The sequence below is a fragment of the Pyrus communis genome, chromosome 9 (genome assembly GCF_041283825.1).
Source record: "Pyrus communis isolate YQ-2024b chromosome 9, ASM4128382v1, whole genome shotgun sequence".
NCBI classification, from domain to species: Eukaryota; Viridiplantae; Streptophyta; class Magnoliopsida; order Rosales; family Rosaceae; genus Pyrus; species Pyrus communis.
This window is the reverse complement of record NC_142573.1, coordinates 7,474,236-7,495,295: the sequence shown is the minus strand read 5'-3', so window position 1 is coordinate 7,495,295 and position 21,060 is coordinate 7,474,236. Positions and strand designations below refer to the sequence as shown.

General features: G+C 38.5%; 3 protein-coding genes across 3 annotated transcripts in view; all 3 read left to right on the top strand.

Moving 5' to 3' along the window:
• The first annotated feature begins 1,009 nt into the window (after positions 1–1,009).
• LOC137741102 (receptor-like protein 41) lies at positions 1,010–4,211 on the top strand. Its single transcript, XM_068480908.2, has one exon. It carries the CDS (start codon positions 1,139–1,141, stop codon positions 4,025–4,027), a length of 2,889 nt encoding a protein of 962 aa, XP_068337009.2. The 5' UTR covers positions 1,010–1,138; the 3' UTR covers positions 4,028–4,211.
• Positions 4,212–6,259: 2,048 nt separating this feature from the next.
• Positions 6,260–21,060, top strand: part of LOC148694153 (receptor-like protein 7) — a 61,223-nt gene continuing 46,422 nt past the window's right edge. Inside the window, exons 1-5 of the mRNA XM_088699693.1 lie at positions 6,260–6,845; positions 13,267–13,413; positions 13,537–14,201; positions 14,340–14,372; positions 15,176–15,377. The gene's annotated coding sequence lies outside the window, so the exon portion shown is untranslated. The remainder of the gene's footprint in view (positions 6,846–13,266; positions 13,414–13,536; positions 14,202–14,339; positions 14,373–15,175; positions 15,378–21,060) is intronic.
• LOC148694156 (receptor-like protein 6) lies at positions 16,591–19,760 on the top strand. The gene has a single exon (XM_088699694.1). It carries the CDS (start codon positions 17,030–17,032, stop codon positions 19,607–19,609), a length of 2,580 nt encoding a protein of 859 aa, XP_088555820.1. The 5' UTR covers positions 16,591–17,029; the 3' UTR covers positions 19,610–19,760.

Sequence of the window (21,060 nt, the reverse complement as noted above, 5' to 3'; positions counted from 1 at the left end):
TTATGTTAAAATAAGCTTTAATCCCAGTTGTATAACAATTGTACATGTATCAACTTTTAAGTGGAAGTATCATGTGCTGATATGGTAGTGCTGTACTACCTAATAATTTCTCCATAATTAGAATTAAAAATTATAAATAAAGCAGAGAAACATTAAATCCATATGCTGACATTAAATAAAATCTAAGAACTAAAATCAAATTTTAATCTTGTATAAGATATTTTTCTAAACTTTATCTTATTTAAGGATTAAAATCTAGTTTTTTATAAAATTAATCATGTTAAATCCTGCAATATATAATTAATATTGTGCGCACCCAAAATTTTTTGTAAGTGCTGAATAGGATATTAGTTAGCTTCAAAAGACTTCCATCGATTCGTCGGCCTGTCACTTTGAATGCATGGTTAGCTTTACAAGAACGTTTATGTTGATGATCAGTGGCTTATAATCTGGTTCACGAGACCTCATGCCCATGATTAGTGGAACAAAAGCTACTCCGTTTGTGAAAGAGATAGTAGCCTCAGTAACATTTTTATTAGTAGGAGTGACAACTAATTGATTGTTATGTGTGCAAAGCTCGAGAAAATAAAACACTAACCTTAAATTAAAAACTAAATTAATTAATATTCACGTACTATGAATAAATTGCGTGTATACATAGTAAATCCTACTACATGGACGAACTTCAACTCAAGTCATTAACATTAGATAAATAAGTGTAACAAAAAATAAATTGAGTTAAAGAGTATATAGACACATAATTAGAACATGTATTAAAAAGATAAATAAGCGTTGAGATGAGTCACATATGCAAACGACGACTTGACTTCAAGTCTTCAAGTGATGGCGATCACCTGATTTTATCTACTCAAAGTATTACATTCACATTTTTTAAGATCAAACGAGCGTATAGATAAAACTAAACGATCGAGTTTGCAATTATTACATGCAAACGATGAATGACTTCAAGTCTTCAATTGATCGAGACATCAATTCACCACCCACTCATCGATCGACTCATACTTTTTTTTATTTATGCTTCGCATGAGTTGTGTCTATAAAAGGAGTTAACTTCTCCACTCTTAATTATCCGAGAGCCATAAAACAATATTTCCTATAACCAGAAAAACACACTGCCATGAAAATGGAATCTTGGTTGTCCAACTTTACCTGTTTCCATTGTCTTCTTTTTCTATTACTTAATGCCACTCACTGTTTTTCATTTGTGCAGACTCAGACACGGATACTTTGCCACGCTGACGAGCACTCCTTCTTGTTACAATTCAAGGAAAGCTTTACGATAGACAAGTCAGCTTCTAAATCTCCTTTTGCTTATCCGAAGGTAGCATCTTGGGCTCGAGAAGGAGATCAGAATCAAAGTAAATGTTGTTCGTGGGATGGTGTTGAGTGCCATGCGGAGTCTGGCCGTGTCATTGGCCTTGACCTCAAGAGCAGCTGTCTTTATGGTTCTATAAATTCCAACAGCACCCTCTTCCGACTTGTTCACTTGCAGATGCTTGACCTCTCAGATAACAACTTTAATTCGTCTGAAATACCATCGAGATTGGGCCATGACCTTTCGAGTCTATCCTATCTCAACCTTTCACTATCTGCATTTTCTGGCCAAATTCCATCTGAAATTTCAAAGCTATCCAAACTGTCTACCCTTGATCTGTCTCAAAATAATGGTTTGGAGCTTAGGAAGTCCAACATGAGAATCCTAGTCCAAAACTTGACCAGCATAAAACAACTTCATCTTGGTGATGTAGGCATATACTCCACTGTGCCTGATATCTTGGTCAATGCATCTTCTCTCACATCTCTCAATCTAAGCTACTGTGGGTGGTATGGGGAATTCCCAGTAGGCATTTTCCACCTACCAAACCTAGAGGAGCTTAGTTTATACTCAAACATAAAGCTAAATGGTTATTTTCCTAAATTTAACAGGACCAATTCCCTCAAAACATTGGATGTTTCAGGGACAAATTTCTCCGGTGAACTTCCTAGTTCTATCGGAAACCTTCATTCCTTAAACTACTTTGATATCTCATACTGTGGTTTTGGTTCCCATGTTCCATCTTCATTTGGAAACCTTACCCAGCTCAGTTTCCTTGAGATGGCTGCATTTCATGATGTTTCCGCAGACCAATTCTTAATTCCTGATTCCTTGTCTTGTTTTGGAAAATTAACCAAGCTCAACTACTTGGATCTTTCGGATATTAACTTACAGGGGAATTTCCCACGTTTTGTGGCTAACCTGACCCAACTTGCGTTCCTATATTTGTCTGGCAATTCATTAACTGGTGAAATCCCTAAGTCGCTTTTCCACCTCAGAAATCTTGAACATCTTAGCCTTTCCGATAATAATTTGAGTGGATTAGTTGAGTTTGATGAGTTTTCCAACCTCAAAAAGTTGAAGGTACTTGGTTTATCGGAGAACAGGTTATCCGTGCGTGTCAAATCTGGTTCGAGTGCTACTCTTCCAAAGTTCGAAGTTCTACACTTGGATGAATGCAACTTGATAGAGTTTCCAGAATTTTTGAAAAATCAATACGAATTGGGAGCCCTATACCTTTCTCATAACAACATTCATGGCCAAATACCAAAATGGTTCTGGAATGCAACTAAAGAAACTTTGGTCAATCTCGACCTCAGCTTTAACTTCTTAACAGGCTTTGAGGAAAATCCAGTCACTCTTCCATGGAAAAAGCTACAACTGTTTCTTCTTTCTGATAATCGGTTACAAGGGTCATTGCCAATTCCACCACAATCTGTCATGGTTTACATGGTCGACAACAATAATTATAGTGGAGAAGTTTCACCATTGTTCTGCAACTTGAAGTATCTTAGTGTTCTTGATTTGGCCAACAACAACCTGAGTGGTATGCTTCCACAGTGTTTGGGGAAGTCCAGTAGCTTGGAAATACTGCATTTGATGTTTAATTCTTTCCACGGCCATATTCCTCCATTTTGTGCTAACAAAAATAGTTTGGAATTTGTTGGGTTGGGTTACAATCGGTTACAGGGGATGCTACCAAGATCAATGGCCGATTGCATTCAGTTAGAGTTTCTTCACATTGGCAACAATCAGATCAGTGACGTGTTCCCTTCTTGGTTAGGGGTACTTCCAGTATTGAGGGGTCTCATTTTGGGGTCGAATGCATTTCATGGGATAATTGGGAAGCCTCCAACTAATCATGAGTTCCCAAACTTGTGCATTATTGATTTATCCAACAATCAGTTTTCAGGTATGTTGCCTTCTAAGTACATGGAGAACTGGAATTTCATGAAATATGTTGTCGAGAACAAGGGAAGCCTGTACTTTACAGTCTCATCGAACGCCAGCATAAATAAATATGGAAATTACCTTCAATTTTCATATGCGATGATAATTCCTGTAAAAGGTGTTAAGTTGACATATGATCAGACCCCCTATGATTTGAGACTCATAGATTTCTCAAGTAATAGATTTGAAGGAGAGATTCCAGCAAGTATCATTGGGAGTCTAGGAGCACTTCATGTGCTAAACCTCTCCAACAACACTCTTTCTGGTCAAATCCCCTCATCTCTAGGGAACTTGACTGCTCTTGAATCGTTGGATCTCTCTCAAAACAAGCTCTCAGGAATGATCCCCGGTTATTTGGCACAACTCACTTTCCTTGAGTACTTCAACGTGTCGTATAACCATCTTTGGGGGCCTATACCACTTGGCCGACAATTTGGTACATTCCTAGAAGATTCATACCAAGGAAACTCAGGTCTATGTGGAGAGCTTTTGTCCAAGAAATGTGAGGCTTCTGAGAGCTCGAGGCGACCACCACGATCAAGCTTTGAAGAGGATGAAGAGGCTGGGTTTCCATTTGAGTTTGACTGGTATGTAGTCTTGCCGGGAGTTGTTAGCGGACTAATAGTGGGAGTGGTTGTTGGAAACACATTGGCAGACAAGAAGCATGAATGGTTTGTGGAGACATTCAGCAGGAGGAGAAAGCCAACAACCGCAAGGGCGACGAGGGGACACCGAACTTAGCTTGATGTGTCTACCGGCTAGAGAAATGTTTGGGCCTTCAAGGCCAATGTCATGTTTTTTATGATTTCTGGTGCTTCAACATATGTTGTTATGTTATATTACAATAATGGGGTTCTATAAGTTTGCTTTGTATAATATTTCTACTTGATCAAATTCAGTGTTATCAACTAAGTAGTTGGAATTACGTTTCCTGTTTCCATTTGCTTCTAGGTCAAAACTAGCAAAAGTGTCGTGCTCTGCTGTGGGTTTTAAATTCGTAGTTTATAGCAAATATGAATCATTTCCCTAATAAAGAGAGAGTTTGAATAACAAGTACATAATAAGCAATTGATACTCAAAAGCTACCAACACCTTAACTGCATTCATAAACACATATATCACTATACACATAATAGATACTTCTGAAAATTCCATAAAATCACAAATCAACCCATTCATTTCTAAAATAACCCTTTAAGTTACATTACATTTTATTTACTTTGCATTCAAAGCATAAGTGCAATCCAAATGGGAGATTTCTAAGTTACAGTTATATACATTTCCAAAAGTTTCCCACATTGATTAGTCGTTCATTCTGCACCTGCATTTTACTAATTCTACATTAAGAGTTCTATATACAACTCAGAAAAGCAGATTTTAACAGCTACAAGGACGGACAGTAACACCGCATGACGGTGTTATGATAAAAAATGATAAACAACATACTAAACAGAAGTGATGTTTTAAATCTGGAATGAATGCATACCTGAAGAGCTGATTTCAAATTGGTGATCCCTTTCCCATCCTGTAACATTTCAAAATCCAAATCAGAAAATAAACAAAATTGAATGAATTATGAAGAAAATTTATTCTCCAACAGAAAACTCAGCGCTACACAAAATCATTGAATTGGAATGAAACTAATGAGAATAAATTGAACAAAACCTAACTCAATTGAAGCTATTCTCTGAAAATCTTCCGTATCAAATTAATAAAACAAAAATAAAAACTTTATAAAGTTAGAGATCATAAGAAAGCATATTAAAGCAGGCAAAAAGAGACGAAGACAGAGCATCAACTAACAGCAGATTTCCTCTAGACTTGCTTAAGAAGTTGAGTATAGATCTGTCTTCTAATGCAAAACCATAAAGTGAGTTCTAATCTAGAGGCTCCTACCTTAAAATTAGACATATTTATCAAATATATCATTTAATAATCCTCACGCATGTAATTATCCTAAATAATCAAATGCGAAACATATATCATAATCTTCGGTTGAGAAAGTCAGTTTGTTTTATGGGGTTTTCACTATTTTCAAAATCAATATCAAATTTTGTAAGGATGAGAAAAGAATTTACCTCTGGGAAAGTCTGAACAGTTGCCGCGGTTGGTAGAATCGAAGAGATTTTAGCAGATGAGGCGAGGAGGAAGACGGCCAGAGTAGAGGCAAGCAGCGCGGTGAGAAAAACGATGTGGGAACTAGGAAGTATCTAGAGAAACGGTGGGTTTACAAATTGGAAAGATTTTTTAAAATGCCCAGAACACACGATGTGAGTCGTTATATGTTTTTATATAACTAGTAAGATTTTTGTATTAAAAAATTAATAATATAAAAAATAAAAATTTTCATCGCTTATATAATAACATTTAGTGTATCACTTGTGTTATGAACGAAAAATTTCTCGACAAGTTGAAGAGGCATGGCCTTTTGGGCCATCTTACAATGTAGCTAAAAAAAATAGCACTGAAAAATGATAGTGAAACAGGGGCTTTTTTGTCCTTCACTGTACTTAGAAACTGTGTTTATTTTCCTTATTGAGCTTTAGTATAGATAATTTATTACGGCTTTTCACGTGTAAATTCTCCATAAGACCAACTTCAGTTTTTGGATCCAAATTCAAATTTTTTTTAGTACATTGATATTTTACCCTAGGGGGAGGGGGAGTTCGGCTATGTCACATAATGAGCTACCTAATCTGATATCGAATTCACCATCCACGAAATTCGAACTTAAGACTTCTCACTTTGTGAAGAGGAATATTAGACCATAGTACTGAGGCCCCAAACTCAAATATTTAAGCTTACTAAAAAAACAAAATTTAAGTCTATGAATGTTACTCAAGACCTAAATTTCATGACTTAAAATATTACTTTAATCTAAAGAAGGCTTTTCAATTGCACTGTACAAACGAATAGTCGTTGGACTCGAATTTCACTTTATTTACGAGGCTGCCACTGACCGTCTCTGCCGCTGATCTTCATGCAGCGTGTTGATGATCGTGGAAAGGCACGGGTGCGATGGTCATTTTAATCTGTAGGGTTTCGAACGGGTTGGGTGTGTAGAGACTTTCATTTCCCTTCTTTCTGTGCTGCAGTGGGACTCGGTGAGAGCATGCCGTCGGGAGAGAGAGAGCGAGCGAGCGAGCGAGCAGAGAGAGAAGAGAGACAGGGAGGGAGAGAGATAGGGATTTGGTAAGAGGAAGGCATGCGGCTTGCAGGCAGACAGTCACAGGGGGTGTACGATTCGAGGGAGAGAAAGGGGTTGGTTTCGAAAGCTCTACCTAGGGTTGTTTCAAATCTTTTGTGCTTTAGGATTAGGTTTACAGACTCTATTCATATCATGCAGCTTCAGATTCGAAATTGTGATTTTGGTCGGCAAGAATTCTAGGGTTTGTGACGTTTGTGAGGTTTACACATTTCAAATCTCCTTTTGTCTTCGAATTCTCTCTAATTTATTGCTATGTGATGTAACTCTTATTCTGTGTATTTTACTGATCAATCGAACATGCAAAGGTAGTGATTGAAGCCTTTTGTTGCTGGTTTCCCTTCGATTCAAAAGGTAAGCTTTCTTTCAATTCCTAAGTTACTGTGCGAATAAACCTAGGTTTTAACTGTTCATGATTTTTGCTAAGAAATTAGGGTTTCTTGCATTGTATTTTTTTTGTCGCTCTCTTGGTCTCTTTGCGTCTCGAGAACCTAATTGCAGGTTCCTTTTCCATCTTCAATCTTTGCTTCTTCGTTTTTTTGTTATGCTGCTTTTCTATTTCCAAGTTCTTATTTGTTTTAATAAGCTTTAATTACGTTTGATTAGCTTTAATTATATTTGATTTAGAGTATGTCTATGCTTTGAAGCTCTGACATTTCCAGGCTGTGATTTGGTTTAAGGTTTTGTGTTGCCTTTGCTTCTGTGCATAAAGAAATTTAAGTGTTTTCTCAATTTAATAAGTGTTTTTCTCAATTTGTTTTGTTCTGTGCATTTCAATTTAATTGTTTTTCTCAAATTTTTTCGTAATTTGTTTTTCTCAGTTTCAGTGATTTGAACACCTAAATCATGTTCTGTTTTTTATCATGTTGATTCAAAGAATGGTCCTTTCTCCTGCCAATCATTTGAACCTAAATGATTAAAAACAGTTCACATTTGCTTCCATTTCCAAGTTGTCATTTGGTTTAAGGTTTTGTAATTTGCTTTGCTTCTGTGCATTTCAATTTCAATGTTTTTGTCAATTTGCATTTTATTTGCATATTCCAGCAAAGATAGATATTTTTTGGCCAGCCAAAAGTATAAAATGTCAATTTATTGGAGGTGCTTTTCATTTTGTGATTTAGTTTTATTCCAAGATTTGTTAACCCAATTGCCATTTTACATTTAAGTTAAGTTTATTCCAGGGTTTTTCATTTATGCCTCTGTTACTTTAAAGCTTCATGTTTCTTTAAACTTCGTGTTTCACAAGAATCTAGGGCACAGATGAAACCGTGCCAAACTTGGCATTTGGTCATTCAAACAATTGAATGAAAGAAGAAAATTATGGCAAAAGTGGTTGTTAATGAATCTGGATTCATATGGTTGTTGATTTGAAATTGCTTTTTGTTAGTTTTTGGTTCGTAAATTATGTCCTTTTCTGTTTAGGATTGTTTTAGGAAAAGGTGCACCAATTCTTCTCCACTTAGGGTTAGGAAAGAATCTTAGTTTCCTATTCAATGTAGAAATCCTAGAAGTCTATTTGGAATTGGAAAGGAAGTCTAATTTCCTATTCCACTTAGAATAGGAATTATAATCTGTAAAGGACATGTAAGCCAACCCTATATCTATAAATAGGGTGCGGCAAGGCTGTTTTTTCTGTAGAGAGAAAAACAGCAAAACAGCAGAGAGGTTTGAGATTAGTTCTAGGGTTTGCATAAGTTCTGTAATCTCTATTATTAATCAAAGAAGCGGTGATTTCTCTACCTAGGGAAATCACAACTGGACGTAGGCATAAGTTCTGCCGAACCAGTATAATTTCTGGTGTGTTTTCTAAGTATTTCTATATTTGCTAGTTGAGTCTATTGCCGTTGGTTATATCAAAGAATAAGGTCCAGTGAACGGGGTTTTCAACAATTGGTATCAAGAGCTAGGATCAAGGTGTTCTACGATGTTAAAAGGGAAGATGAATGCGGATCAAGGACCTGCGTTAAAACCCTTTGACGGCAAGGATGACTTCACGGACTGGCAAAGGATGATGAAGAACGTACTGATACAGCAGGATTTGGATGATGCACTTGATGGTAAGAAGCCGGAAAGCATGACAGAAGCAGCATGGAATAAGGTTCTCAAGAAGGCCAAGAGTTCCATCGAGATCCATCTCACAAGATCAGTTCGGTCACACATCACCGAAAAGATGTCTGCCCAGGAAGCATGGGAAAAATTGGAGAATGTTTATATGGGAAAAACCGTGTCCAATAAACTATTTCTAAAGGATGAACTATTCGGGCTTCGACTAGAAGAAGGAGGTGATATTGAAGATCACGTATGCAGGTTCCAGAATTGCATAGCTAATCTTCAGAAAGTCGAAGAAACTTACAAAGATGATGATATGGCTATCATCCTGCTAAGGTCTCTACCTTCGTCTTTCAAGCACTTTCGAACAACTCTAATGTTTGGAAAAGAGTCCTTGAAGCTTGAAGACGTAATTCAAGCTCTTCAGTCATATGCTAAACTAGATGATATAACTGAAAGCTCTCAAGGCCTTTATGCCAAAGGCAAGGAGAGGGGGCGGGAAAAGACAAGAGAAGAGAAAACTGGCAACAGAGGTAGGTCAAAATCCAAGAAGAAAAAGGAAAAGAAGGAAGGTTGCTTCGAATGTGGTTCAGCCGATCATTGGAAGAGGAACTGCAAGATTTGGAAAGAAAAGAAAGCCAAGATGGAAGGAAGCTCAGGTTCCGCTAGTGCAGTCACCGAACATGAGAGTGACGGGGAACTTCTTTCGGTAACATCGGGCTCCAAGGCTTCCAATTGGATTTTGGATACTGGATGCACGTTTCATATGTGTGCAGAAAAAGAATGGTTCGATACTTTCAAAGAAGTCAGCAGCGGGGAAGTCTTAATGGGGGATGATTCTTCATGTCCTGTAAGAGGAATAGGCACTGTTCGAATCAGAATGTTCGATGGGATGATACGAGCTTTAGGGAACGTTAGGTATGTCCCTAGACTAAGAAAGAATTTGATTTCCTTGGGCACTTTAGATGAGGCCGGTTATGGGTACAAGTCTAAAAAAGGAAGACTCAGGGTAACCAAAGGATCACTAGTGGTAATGCGGGGTGACCTACAACCCAATAAGTTGTATAAGTTAATTGGGACCACTATAGTCGGGGGAGCAGCTGTTTCTGTAAATCAAAGTATAGAAGACAAGACCGAACTATGGCATCATAGGCTCGGGCACATAAGCCAGAAGGGATTGCAAGAATTACACAAGCAAGGCCTGTTGGAAGGCGTGTCAGCTTGCAAACTGGACTTTTGTGAATACTGTGTTCTTGGGAAGCAAAGAAAGGTATCATTCGCAAGTAGCAGTGTAGATAGCCGAAGTAAGGAGCAACTCAGCTATATTCACTCAGATGTTTGGGGTCCTGCTCCAACTAAATCAAATGGTGGAGCCAGGTATTTTGTTACTTTCATGGATGATTTTTCTAGGAAGGTTTGGATTTATTTCATGAAGCAGAAATCCGAGGTTTTTGCAAAGTTCAAGGAATGGAAAACAGAAACCGAGAATCAAACTGGAAGAAAGATCAAATATCTGAGAAGTGACAATGGAGGTGAATATACAAGTAATGAGTTCATTGATTACTGCAAGCAGGAAGGCATCATAAGGCACTTCACAGTAAAGAAGAATCCCCAACAAAATGGAGCTGCTGAGAGGATGAACCGAACTCTCATGGAGAGAGAAAGGAGCATGCGATTTCATGCAGGATTGCCTGATAGTTTTTGGGCAGAAGCTGTTAATCATGCAAGTTATTTGATTAATAGATCACCATCTACAGTTCTCGGCTTTAAGAGTGCAGAAGAGGTATGGTCTGAGAAGCCGGTGGATTATTCCAAGCTCAGGGTATTCGGCTGTAGTGCTTATGCACATATTCCAAGTGATGAAAGGTCCAAGCTCAAACCGAAGTCTATACATTGCATATTCCTAGGTTTTGAAAAAGGAGTGAAGGGTTACAAGCTTTGGGATTTCAACAACAGGAAAAAGGTTGTCAGTCGAGATGTTGTCTTTGATGAGACAACCATGCCTCTGAATAAAGTTGAGAGCAGTAGGGAGAAGAAGGATGATGCTGGAATTGAAGCAACAAAGATTCCATTAATCAGTTCAGATGAAGAAGAAGCTCAGGTGGAGCAAATTGAGCAAGAGGCCGAATCTGATGGTTTTGAGGAAGAAGAAGAGCATCAGCATCATTCACCAGTTAGGAATCAGGTGGAGCAAGAAACAGGACAGATTGAAGGTACTCCAATCCGTCAGATATCCCAAAGGAGTCAAACTCCACCCAACAATCCACCTGCATTCCAAAGATGCATAGCACTGGACAGACCTAAGCGGAACAAGAAGAAGCTTGACAGGTTTGGGTTTGACCAAAACGAAGTTAATTATGCTCTTAACATTAGTCAAGGAGATCCGACTACTTATCGAGAAGCTATAGCAAGTGATGAGCGAGATAGTTGGATAAGTGCTATGACAGAGGAAATGGAGTCTCTTTACAAGAACTCCGTTTGGGAGTTGGTTCCTAAACCCAAAGACAGAAAGCTAGTTGGATGCAAGTGGGTATTTAGGAAAAAGGAAGGACTACATGAACAAGATGCCGTGAGATTCAAAGCAAGGCTCGTGGCTAAGGGGTACTCACAAAGGGAAGGGGTGGATTATGATGAGATCTTTTCACCTGTAGTCAAGCATACTTCTATCCGATTGCTTTTAGCAATGGCAGCTCAACATGACATGGAGATTGAGCAGATGGATGTGAAGACAGCGTTTCTTCATGGGGATTTAGAGGAGACGATATTCATGGCTCAACCAGAAGGGTTTGTTGAATATGGGAAAGAAAACCTAGTATGTCAGCTAAGGAAGTCCCTGTATGGCCTGAAACAGTCTCCAAGACAGTGGTACAAAAGGTTTGATTCATTCATGCTGAAAATTAATTTTAGAAGGTGTTTGTATGACTGTTGTGTGTACTATCATGTGTTCCAAGATGGGATGATCATATTGCTATTGCTATATGTGGATGACATGTTAATTGCTTGTCAAGACAAGTCTAGAATTCAAGACTTGAAAAAGATGTTGAGCGAGGAATTCGACATGAAGGATCTAGGTGCCGCACAGAAGATCCTTGGCATGGAAATTCAGAGAGATAGGACCGCTGTAAGGATTTGGATATCACAAGCCAAGTATATTCAGAAGGTTCTTGAGAAGTTCAACATGCAAGAAGCAAAGGTAGTTTCAACTCCTTTGGCAGCTCACTTCAAGTTAAGTGGACAACAGTGTCCTACTTCCGAGGAAGAGCAACAAGAAATGAAGAAGGTGCCTTATGCTAATGCCGTGGGCTGCCTCATGTATGCAATGGTATGCACACGTCCTGACATAGCTCAAGCAATCAGTGTCGTTTCCAGATACATGGCAAATCCAGGAAAGCAACATTGGGATGTAGTCAAGTGGATTTTGCGTTATTTGAAGGGTTCTTGGCGACAAAGGATTATGTTTGAAAAGCAAAAGGAAAATGCAGGGGTGTTAGGATATGTGGATGCCGATTATGCAGGGGATTTGGACAAGAGAAGGTCAACTTCTGGTTATGTGTTTACATGCGCAGGAGGACCAATCAGTTGGAGAGCACTACTGCAACCGATTACAGCTTTATCGACCACAGAGGCAGAGTACATTGCATTGGCCGAAGCTGGAAAGGAAGCAATTTGGCTTAGTGGCTTGGTAAGTCAAATGGGAATCACTCAAGATTGTGTGAAGCTTAAGTGTGATAGTCAAAGTGCCATTCATTTGGCAAAGAATCAGGTTTTTTCTGGAAGATCAAAGCACATTGAAGCAAGATATCACAGAATCAGAGATTGGGTGAAGTCTAAGGAAATTTGGATTGAAAAGGTTCATACGGATGACAATGCCGCAGATTTCCTTACAAAGATAGTGCCGGCCAAGAAGTTCAAGCATTGTTTGAACTTGATCAATCTCGTTGATTGATTAAAGTGGAGCACCTCCTCACCTGAGGTGCAAATGAGGCAAGAAGGAAGTTGCCAAGGTGAAGACTCTTGAAGTTTTTCCAGAGCTACTTCAAGAAGGTTCAAAGATACTCTGGGGTGCAAACGATCAAGACTTGGTTTGACTCACCAAGGTGGAGATTGTTAGTTTTTGGTTCGTAAATTATGTCCTTTTCTGTTTAGGATTGTTTTAGGAAAAGGTGCACCAATTCTTCTCCACTTAGGGTTAGGAAAGAATCTTAGTTTCCTATTCAATGTAGAAATCCTAGAAGTCTATTTGGAATTGGAAAGGAAGTCTAATTTCCTATTCCACTTAGAATAGGAATTATAATCTGTAAAGGACATGTAAGCCAACCCTATATCTATAAATAGGGTGCGGCAAGGCTGTTTTTTCTGTAGAGAGAAAAACAGCAAAACAGCAGAGAGGTTTGAGATTAGTTCTAGGGTTTGCATAAGTTCTGTAATCTCTATTATTAATCAAAGAAGCGGTGATTTCTCTACCTAGGGAAATCACAACTGGACGTAGGCATAAGTTCTGCCGAACCAGTATAATTTCTGGTGTGTTTTCTAAGTATTTCTATATTTGCTAGTTGAGTCTATTGCCGTTGGTTATATCAAAGAATAAGGTCCAGTGAACGGGGTTTTCAACACTTTTCACTGTGAGCAGGGTGCAAGTGGTTAATTAGTTAATTGTTTTCACTCAAGTTTTGCTGATTGTTCAAATGAGTTTTAATCACCTAAATCATGTTCTGTTTTTAAATAGGGAGGTTAGTGGGATCTGTTTTCATAAGTCCCTTTATCTCTCGATGTGAAGCCCACAAACCAATTAGTGACGGTTGAAAGCCTCAAACATTGCGGGCCGAAATGGAGGTACAGTGACGGTTAACAACCGCCTCCATTGTCGATGACGGTATGTTGAATTTCTCGAATTTCCCTTATTTGGGTTTCTTCTATCCTTTTTGCGTTTGATTGGGAGTTTATAAATTAGGGTTCTTGGGGATTTTAAGGTTTTCTAACTCCTTTTTTTTTCCAGAAATTGCGTTGTATTTCTCAGATCGGAGCTGTTACGAGTGGAGGCAAGCTAGAGCTGGTATAGATTACGAATATTAGTTTTGCATAGCACTGTAAGTTTGATTGGTAAGGTCATCCTAATTAAAAAAAAAAAAAAAAGAGCCACCTTTCAATTCAATAGTAAATGCCCTCATTCAAATATGAGTTTTGCATAGCACTGTAAATAGTGTGTGTAGTTGCAGAATTCCTATTTTGATTGGTAGCTTTGTTGTTTTTTGTTAAGTTGATTTGAATTTATAACGAATTTACTTATTTTTTAGTACAATTATTTGCTTTCTGGTATTTTGAATCTTTGGATGGAGTTGGTCAAGAGAGGATTGTAATTTTTCAAATTTAGGCTCGACAAATGATTGAAATTTTGAAACTTTAAGCAATTGAAGGCGTTTGATTTGAGTTTCCACATTTCATTCACTATGTAGTATATGTGACTGATTATGTTTTTCGTTAAGGATTGGGGATTTTGGGTGATTAGGTTTTAGTTTCTAGCTTTTGGGTTTTTGGGTATATTTTGTGAGAGAGAGAGAGAGATTGGAGATCCAATCGCAGCGACGAATTGAAGAAGATGAAGATCATAGTGATGAACGGAGACGAACAGATCCTCTCCTTAGACATCGATCCTTATAGAATGTAAAACCCTTACTTTTCACTTCAGCAGAAACCCCCAATTGATATTATAGTTCTTTCGATTAATTTTGAAGTTCAAGTTCTCCTTTTTTTTACTTGAATTTTTTTTTTTTTTTTTTTTTTTTTTTTTTTTTGTGATAGGTTGAGAATATGAAAGCTCTGGTAGAGGTGGAGGTGAGAAATTTAATTTAATTCATGATTTATTGTTGTTTTTTATACTTTTATTTTTGTGGGATTGTGCTGTTTTGGGGAAAACAATATTAAATTGAAATAAAGTTTAGGTCTTTCTGTAATTGGGATCTAGAGTAAGAGATGAAGAACTGAATATGATTGTAGAATTAAAAGTTCAGAACTTTTTTGGTTTGGAAGCTAATTTTAAATTTAGTTAGCTGATTAGTTAATAGAGAAATGTATAACGAATGCGTGATATGTTTTTCGACGCGTTTGAGCACACATGGGTGCTGCTTCATGCGTTTAATTGGAGGGGGGGAGGGGTGATGTCGGTGTCACAAAGAGGTTTGCATGGTTTGCACAGTCGCAGGGGTGGGTGTAGGATTTCAGGAAGAAAAAGGGGGGGGCCTGAGCGGTGATGCTCGAATTTTTTTTGGGGGGGGGGGGGTGTTTCTGCGTGTGTGGTCTTTAGTGAAATATGGATCCATAACAGCTTTAAATTTTTGCTTTTTACATGCTTTACTACTCTCTAATTGTTCAAGTCTGTCAATCGATTGATGGGTTTTTCTTTCAATTCATGAAAAGAAACCATATCTACGAGAAGGCCATGCTGTGTTGAAACTCTAAATTTCACTCTTTAGGCCCTCTTTGACTTGAATTCATAGCCAGTGTGACTGCTTTTGCAAATTGAATTCAATTTTTAGCTTGGCAGAAGGCGTTTAAATTGGTGCAACTTTCCACTTCTTGGTTCTCTAATCCTAGGGTTTTGGTTTTTTTCTTTTTTTTCTTCTCTCTCTTCCTCTTAGTACTTTGATTTGGGGCGACAATGATGTACCCTGATCCACAACACCACAAACAACAGCACCCGCAACATCAGCAACAACACCCTCAACATCAGCAGCACCACCCTCAACATCACCACCGGCCCCAATGATGCGTCAGCCGTCAGTATGGCCCCTGTGTATCACAACCCGCCTGTGCTCGCTCCTCCTCTTCCTCCTAATGATGGTTTGTACCAAATTATGCCTTTTGTCTTTGCTATTTTGTTCTGGTTCTTTCCTGTTTCGGTTGGAAATTAATGGAGAATAAAAGAAAACAATTTGAATTGTGGGGAAGTACCTAAACAAGAATTTGGTTGCATTATACTTATTTTGTTGACTGGGATTTTCAACTTTAAAGTGCATTAAACCTAATAGTGTTTTGTTATAGTCATATTTTTGTATAACTTGACCTGGAAGATCCGCATATCAGATTTCCCATCCGCAACTCCCAACGATCCACAATATGTTTCTAGAATAACATATTAAAGTTTCATTACGATCCAACGGTCAGATCTCCGCCAATTGCCTAAAACAAGTGGCCGTGAACATTTATTTTACTAACTTACAAATCCAATTCAGGAAGATCCCTAAGTCGGATTCCCGATCCGTAAATTCCTATGATCCTTAAATATTATATATTATAATGTATCCAATTTTGGTGACGATCCAACGGTCGGATCGTCGATTCACATTTTTATCAAGTAACGTATCGTAACGAATTTAGGTTCCAACTATCAACCTACGTCATTCAAACGACAAAACTGAATTCAAAACATTCGACATAGCCTAAAAATAGCATTGGCGGCTCACTGGCCACGCGCCGCCGCACGAGCCGCCGCGGGTGGCGGTCGGCCGCCCCGACTCGCCGGAAAATCCAACTATTTCCAAAAATTCTCAAACTTCACAGAAATTAAGATCTCATTGAGTGGAGCAACTTTCATACCTGCCACGAAGTCCAAAAGTGGACGGAAGATGGTCAATTTTGCCCACGAAGTCGGCGGGTGTCTAAAACTTCCCGACGTCGATTCGTCGTCTACGGTGGTCCAACGGGGTCAAGGTTGGTTGGGTTTTGCTCCTGGGATGATGGGCTACAAAGCCCAAGTGGTGGCATCGGCCATTGCTTTGCCGATTTGCCGGAAAATCGAAAAGGGTGGCCGGAGCACCATTGATTTTCGTCAACTTTCGTGGCCTCAAACCGCCCCATACCATGGTTAATCAAGGTGGTTCTTGGGTGGGTTTTGTAGAGGGGAATGAGAGCTTCAAGATGGTGGTGGTGGCATCCAAAAACTCCACCGGAGTTGGCCGGAATCGGCCTTGGAAGATGGTCTTGTGGTGGTGCGGGTATGGGTGCACGGGAAGCTTTCTTCCTTTTTTTTTTTTTTTTTTTTTTTTTCTTTTCTTTTTCCTTCTTTTCTTTTTGATTGGCTGCAAGCTTCACTCTTATATTCTAATTGGTTCCTTGTCCCTTTAATTTAATTGGTCCACTAATCCCACAAGGTGAGAATTCAAATATTTAAATAACCAATTTCAAACGTCCATAAGTATACCGTTATAATCCGGACTCGCAAACGGATTTCGCCTATACGTTCGTACCAAAGAGTACTACGAGGATATGCTTAAAGAATAAGTCCCACATCTCTCAAGTCGATGGTCAACGGAAGTCAAAGTCCTTGCCTCTAGGGCAAATTTCGTAAATTCACGCTTTTAAAATAAAATAAAAACGTAAAATTTGGAACGGGTTGTCACACTGGCCGTGTCATTGGCCTTGACCTCAAGAGCAGCTGTCTTTATGGTTCTATCAATTCCAACAGCACCATCTTCCGACTTGTTCACTTGCAGATGCTTGACCTCTCAGATAACAACTTCAATTCGTCTGAAATACCATCGAGATTGGGCCATGACCTTTCGAGTCTGTCTTATCTCAACCTTTCACATTCTGCATTTTCTGGCCAAATTCCATCTGAAATTTCAAAGCTAACCAAACTGTCTACCCTTGTCTTGTCTTACAATAATGGTTTGGAGCTTAGGAAGTCCAACATGAGAATCCTAGTCCAAAACTTGACCAGCATAAAACAACTTCATCTTGGTGATGTAGGCATATACTCCACTGTGCCTGATATCTTAGTCAATGCATCTTCTCTCACATCTCTCAATCTAAGCTACTGTGGGTTGTATGGGGAATTCCCAGTAGGCATTTTCCACCTACCAAACCTAGAAGAGCTTAGATTATACTTGAACACAAACCTAAATGGTTATTTTCCTACATTTAACAGGACCAATTCCCTCAAAATATTGGTTGTTTCAGAGACAAATTTCTCTGGTGAACTTCCTAGTTCTATCGGAAACCTTCATTCCTTGAATTACTTTGATATCTCATACTGTGGTTTTGATTCCCATGTTCCATCTTCATTTGGAAACCTTACCCAGCTCAGTTTCCTTGAGATGGCTTCATTTCATGACGTTTCTGCAGGCCAATTCTTAGTTCCTGATTCCTTGTCTTGTTTTGGAAAATTAACCAAGCTCAACTACTTGGATCTTTCGCATAACTTACAGGGGAATTTCCCACGTTTTGTGGCGAACCTGACCCAACTTGTGTTCCTATATTTGTCTGGCAATTCATTAACTGGTGAAATCCCTAAGTCACTTTTTCACCTCAAAAATCTTGAACATTTGCACCTCTCCTCCAATGATTTGCAAGGAGAATTTCCTAAGTCGCTTTTCCACCTCAGAAATCTTGAACTTCTTGGCCTTTCCGGTAATAATTTGAGTGGATTAGTTGAGTTTGATGAGTTTTCCAACCTCAAAAAGTTGAAGGCACTTGGTTTATCAGACAACAGGTTATCCGTGCGTGTCAAATCTGGTTCGAGTGCTACTCTTCCAAAGTTCGAAATTCTAAAGTTGGGTGAATGCAACTTGACAGAGTTCCCAGAATTTTTGAAAAATCAATACGAATTGGGAGCCCTAAACCTTTCTAGTAACAACATTCATGGCCAAATACCAAAATGGCTCTGGAATGCAACTAGAGAAACTTTGGTCAATCTTGACCTCGACTCTAACTTCTTAACAGGCTTTGAGGAGAATCCAGTCACTCTTCCATGGAAAAATCTACAACTGTTTAATCTTGCTAATAATCGGTTACAAGGGTCATTGCCAATTCCACCACAATCTATCACGGTTTACTTGGTCGACTACAATAATTATAGTGGAGAAGTTTCACCATTGTTCTGCAACTTGAATTATCTTCAAGTTCTTACTTTGGACAATAACCTGAGTGGTATGCTTCCACAGTGTTTGGGGAAGTCCAGTAGCTTGGAAATACTGCATTTGATGTTTAATTCTTTCCACGGCCATATTCCTCCATTTTGTGCTAACAAAAATAGTTTGAAATTTGTTGGGTTGGGTTACAATCGGTTACAGGGGATGCTACCAAGATCAATGGCTGATTGCACTCCGTTGGAGTTTCTTCACATTGGCAACAATCAAATCAATGACATCTTCCCTTCTTGGTTAGGGGTACTTCCAGTATTGAAGACTCTCATTTTGGGGTCGAATGCATTTCATGGGATAATTGGGAAGCCTCCAACTGATCATGAGTTCCCAAACTTATGCATCATTGATTTATCCAACAATCTATTTTCAGGTATGTTGCCTTCTAAGTACATGGAGAACTGGAATTTCATGAAATATGTTGTCACAAACAAGGAAACCCGGTACTTTGTAGTCTCATCGAACAACAGCACAGATAAATATGGATATTACTTTCAATTTTCATACGAGAAGATAATTCCTGTAAAAGGTGTTGAGTTGACATATGATCAGACCCCCTATGATCTGAGACTTATAGATTTCTCAAGTAATAGATTTGAAGGAGAGATTCCAGCAAGTACCATTAGGAGTCTAAGAGCACTTCAGTTGCTAAACCTCTCCAACAACACTCTCTCTGGTCAAATCCCCTCATCTCTGGCGAACTTGACTGCTCTTGAATCATTGGATCTCTCTCAAAACAAGCTCTCAGGAATGATCCCCGGTTGTTTGGCACAACTCACTTTCCTTGAGTACTTCAACGTGTCGTATAACCATCTTTGGGGGCCTATACCACTTGGCCAACAATTTGGTACATTCCTAGAAGATTCATACCAAGGAAACTCGGGTCTATGTGGAGAGCTTTTGTCCAAGAAATGCGAGGTTTCTGAGAGCTCGAGACGACTGCCACGATCAAGCTTTGACGAGGATGAAGAGGCTGGGTTTCCATTTGAGTTTGACTGGTATGTAGTCTTGCCGGGAGTTATTAGCGGACTAATAGTGGGAGTGGTTGCTGGAAACACATTGGCAGACAAGAAGCATGAATGGTTTGTGGAGACATTCAGCAGGAGGAGAAAGCCAACAACCGCAAGGGCGACGAGGGGACGCCGAACTTAGCTTGATGTGTCTACCGGCTAGAGAAATGTTTGGGCCTTCAAGGCCGATGTCATGTTTTTTATGATTTCTGGTGCTTCAACATATGTTATTATGTTATATTACAATAATGGGGTTCTATAAGTTTGCTTTGTATAATATTTCTACTTGATCAAATTCAGTGTTATCACTAAGTAGTTGGAATTACGTTTCCTATTTTGCATTTGCTTCTAGGTCAAAACTAGCAAAAGTGTCGTGCTCTGCTATGGGTTTTAAATTCGTAGTTTATTGCAAATATGAATCATTTCCCTAATAAAGAGAGAGTTTGAATAACAAGTACATAATAAGCAATTGATACTCAAAAGCTACCAGCACCTTAACTGCATTCATAAACACATATATCACTATACACATAATAGATACTTCTGAAAATTCCATAAAATCACAAATCAACCCATTCATTTCTAAAATAACTCTTTAAGTTACATTACATTTTATTTACTTTGCATTCAAAGCATAAGTGCAATCCAAATGGGAGATTTCTAAGTTACAGTTATATACATTTCCAAAAGTTTCCCACATTGATTAGTCGTTCATTCTGCACCTGTATTTTACTAATTCTACGTTAAGAGTTCTATATACAACTCAGAAAAGCAGATTTTAACAACTACAAGGACGGACAGTAACACCGCATGACGGTGTTATGATAAAAAATGATAAACAACATACTAAACAGAAGTGATGTTTTAAATCTGGAATGAATGCATACCTGAAGAGCTGATTTCAAATTGGCGATCCCTTTCCCATCCTGGTAACATTTCAAAATCCAAATCAGAAAATAAAACAAAATTGAATGAACTATGAAGAAAATGTATTCTCCAACAGAAAACTCAGCGCTACACAAAATCATTGAATTGGAATGAAACTAATGAGAATAAATTGAACAAAACCTAACTCAATTGAAGCTATTCTCTGAAAATCTTCCGAATCAAATTAATAAAACAAAAATAAAAACTTTATAAAGTTAGAGATCATAAGAAAGCATATTAAAGCAGGCAAAAAGAGACGGAGACAGAGCATCAACTAACAGCAGATTTCCTCCAGACTTGCTTAAGAAGTTGAGTACAGATCTGTCTTCTAATGCAAAACCATAAAGTGAGTTGTAATCTAAAGGCTCCTACCTTAAAATTAGACGTATTTATCAAATATATCATTTAATAATCCTCACGCATGTAATTATCCTAAATAATCAAATGCGAAACATATATCATAATCTTCAGTTGAGAAAGTCAGTTTGTTTTATGGGGTTTTCACTATTTTCAAAATCAATATCAAATTTTGTAAGGATGAGAAAAGAATTTACCTTTGAGAAAGTCTGAACGGTTGCGGCGGTTGGTAGAATCGAAGAGATTTTAGCAGATGAGCCGAGGAGGAAAACGGGGAGAGTAGAGGCAAGCAGCGCGGTGAGAAAAACA

Excerpts from the sequence above, each read along its gene's own strand:
- LOC137741102 (XM_068480908.2), top strand. The coding sequence starts at position 1,139 with ATGAAAATGGAATCTTGGTTGTCCAACTTTACCTGTTTCCATTGTCTT.
- LOC148694156 (XM_088699694.1), top strand. The coding sequence starts at position 17,030 with ATGCTTGACCTCTCAGATAACAACTTCAATTCGTCTGAAATACCATCG.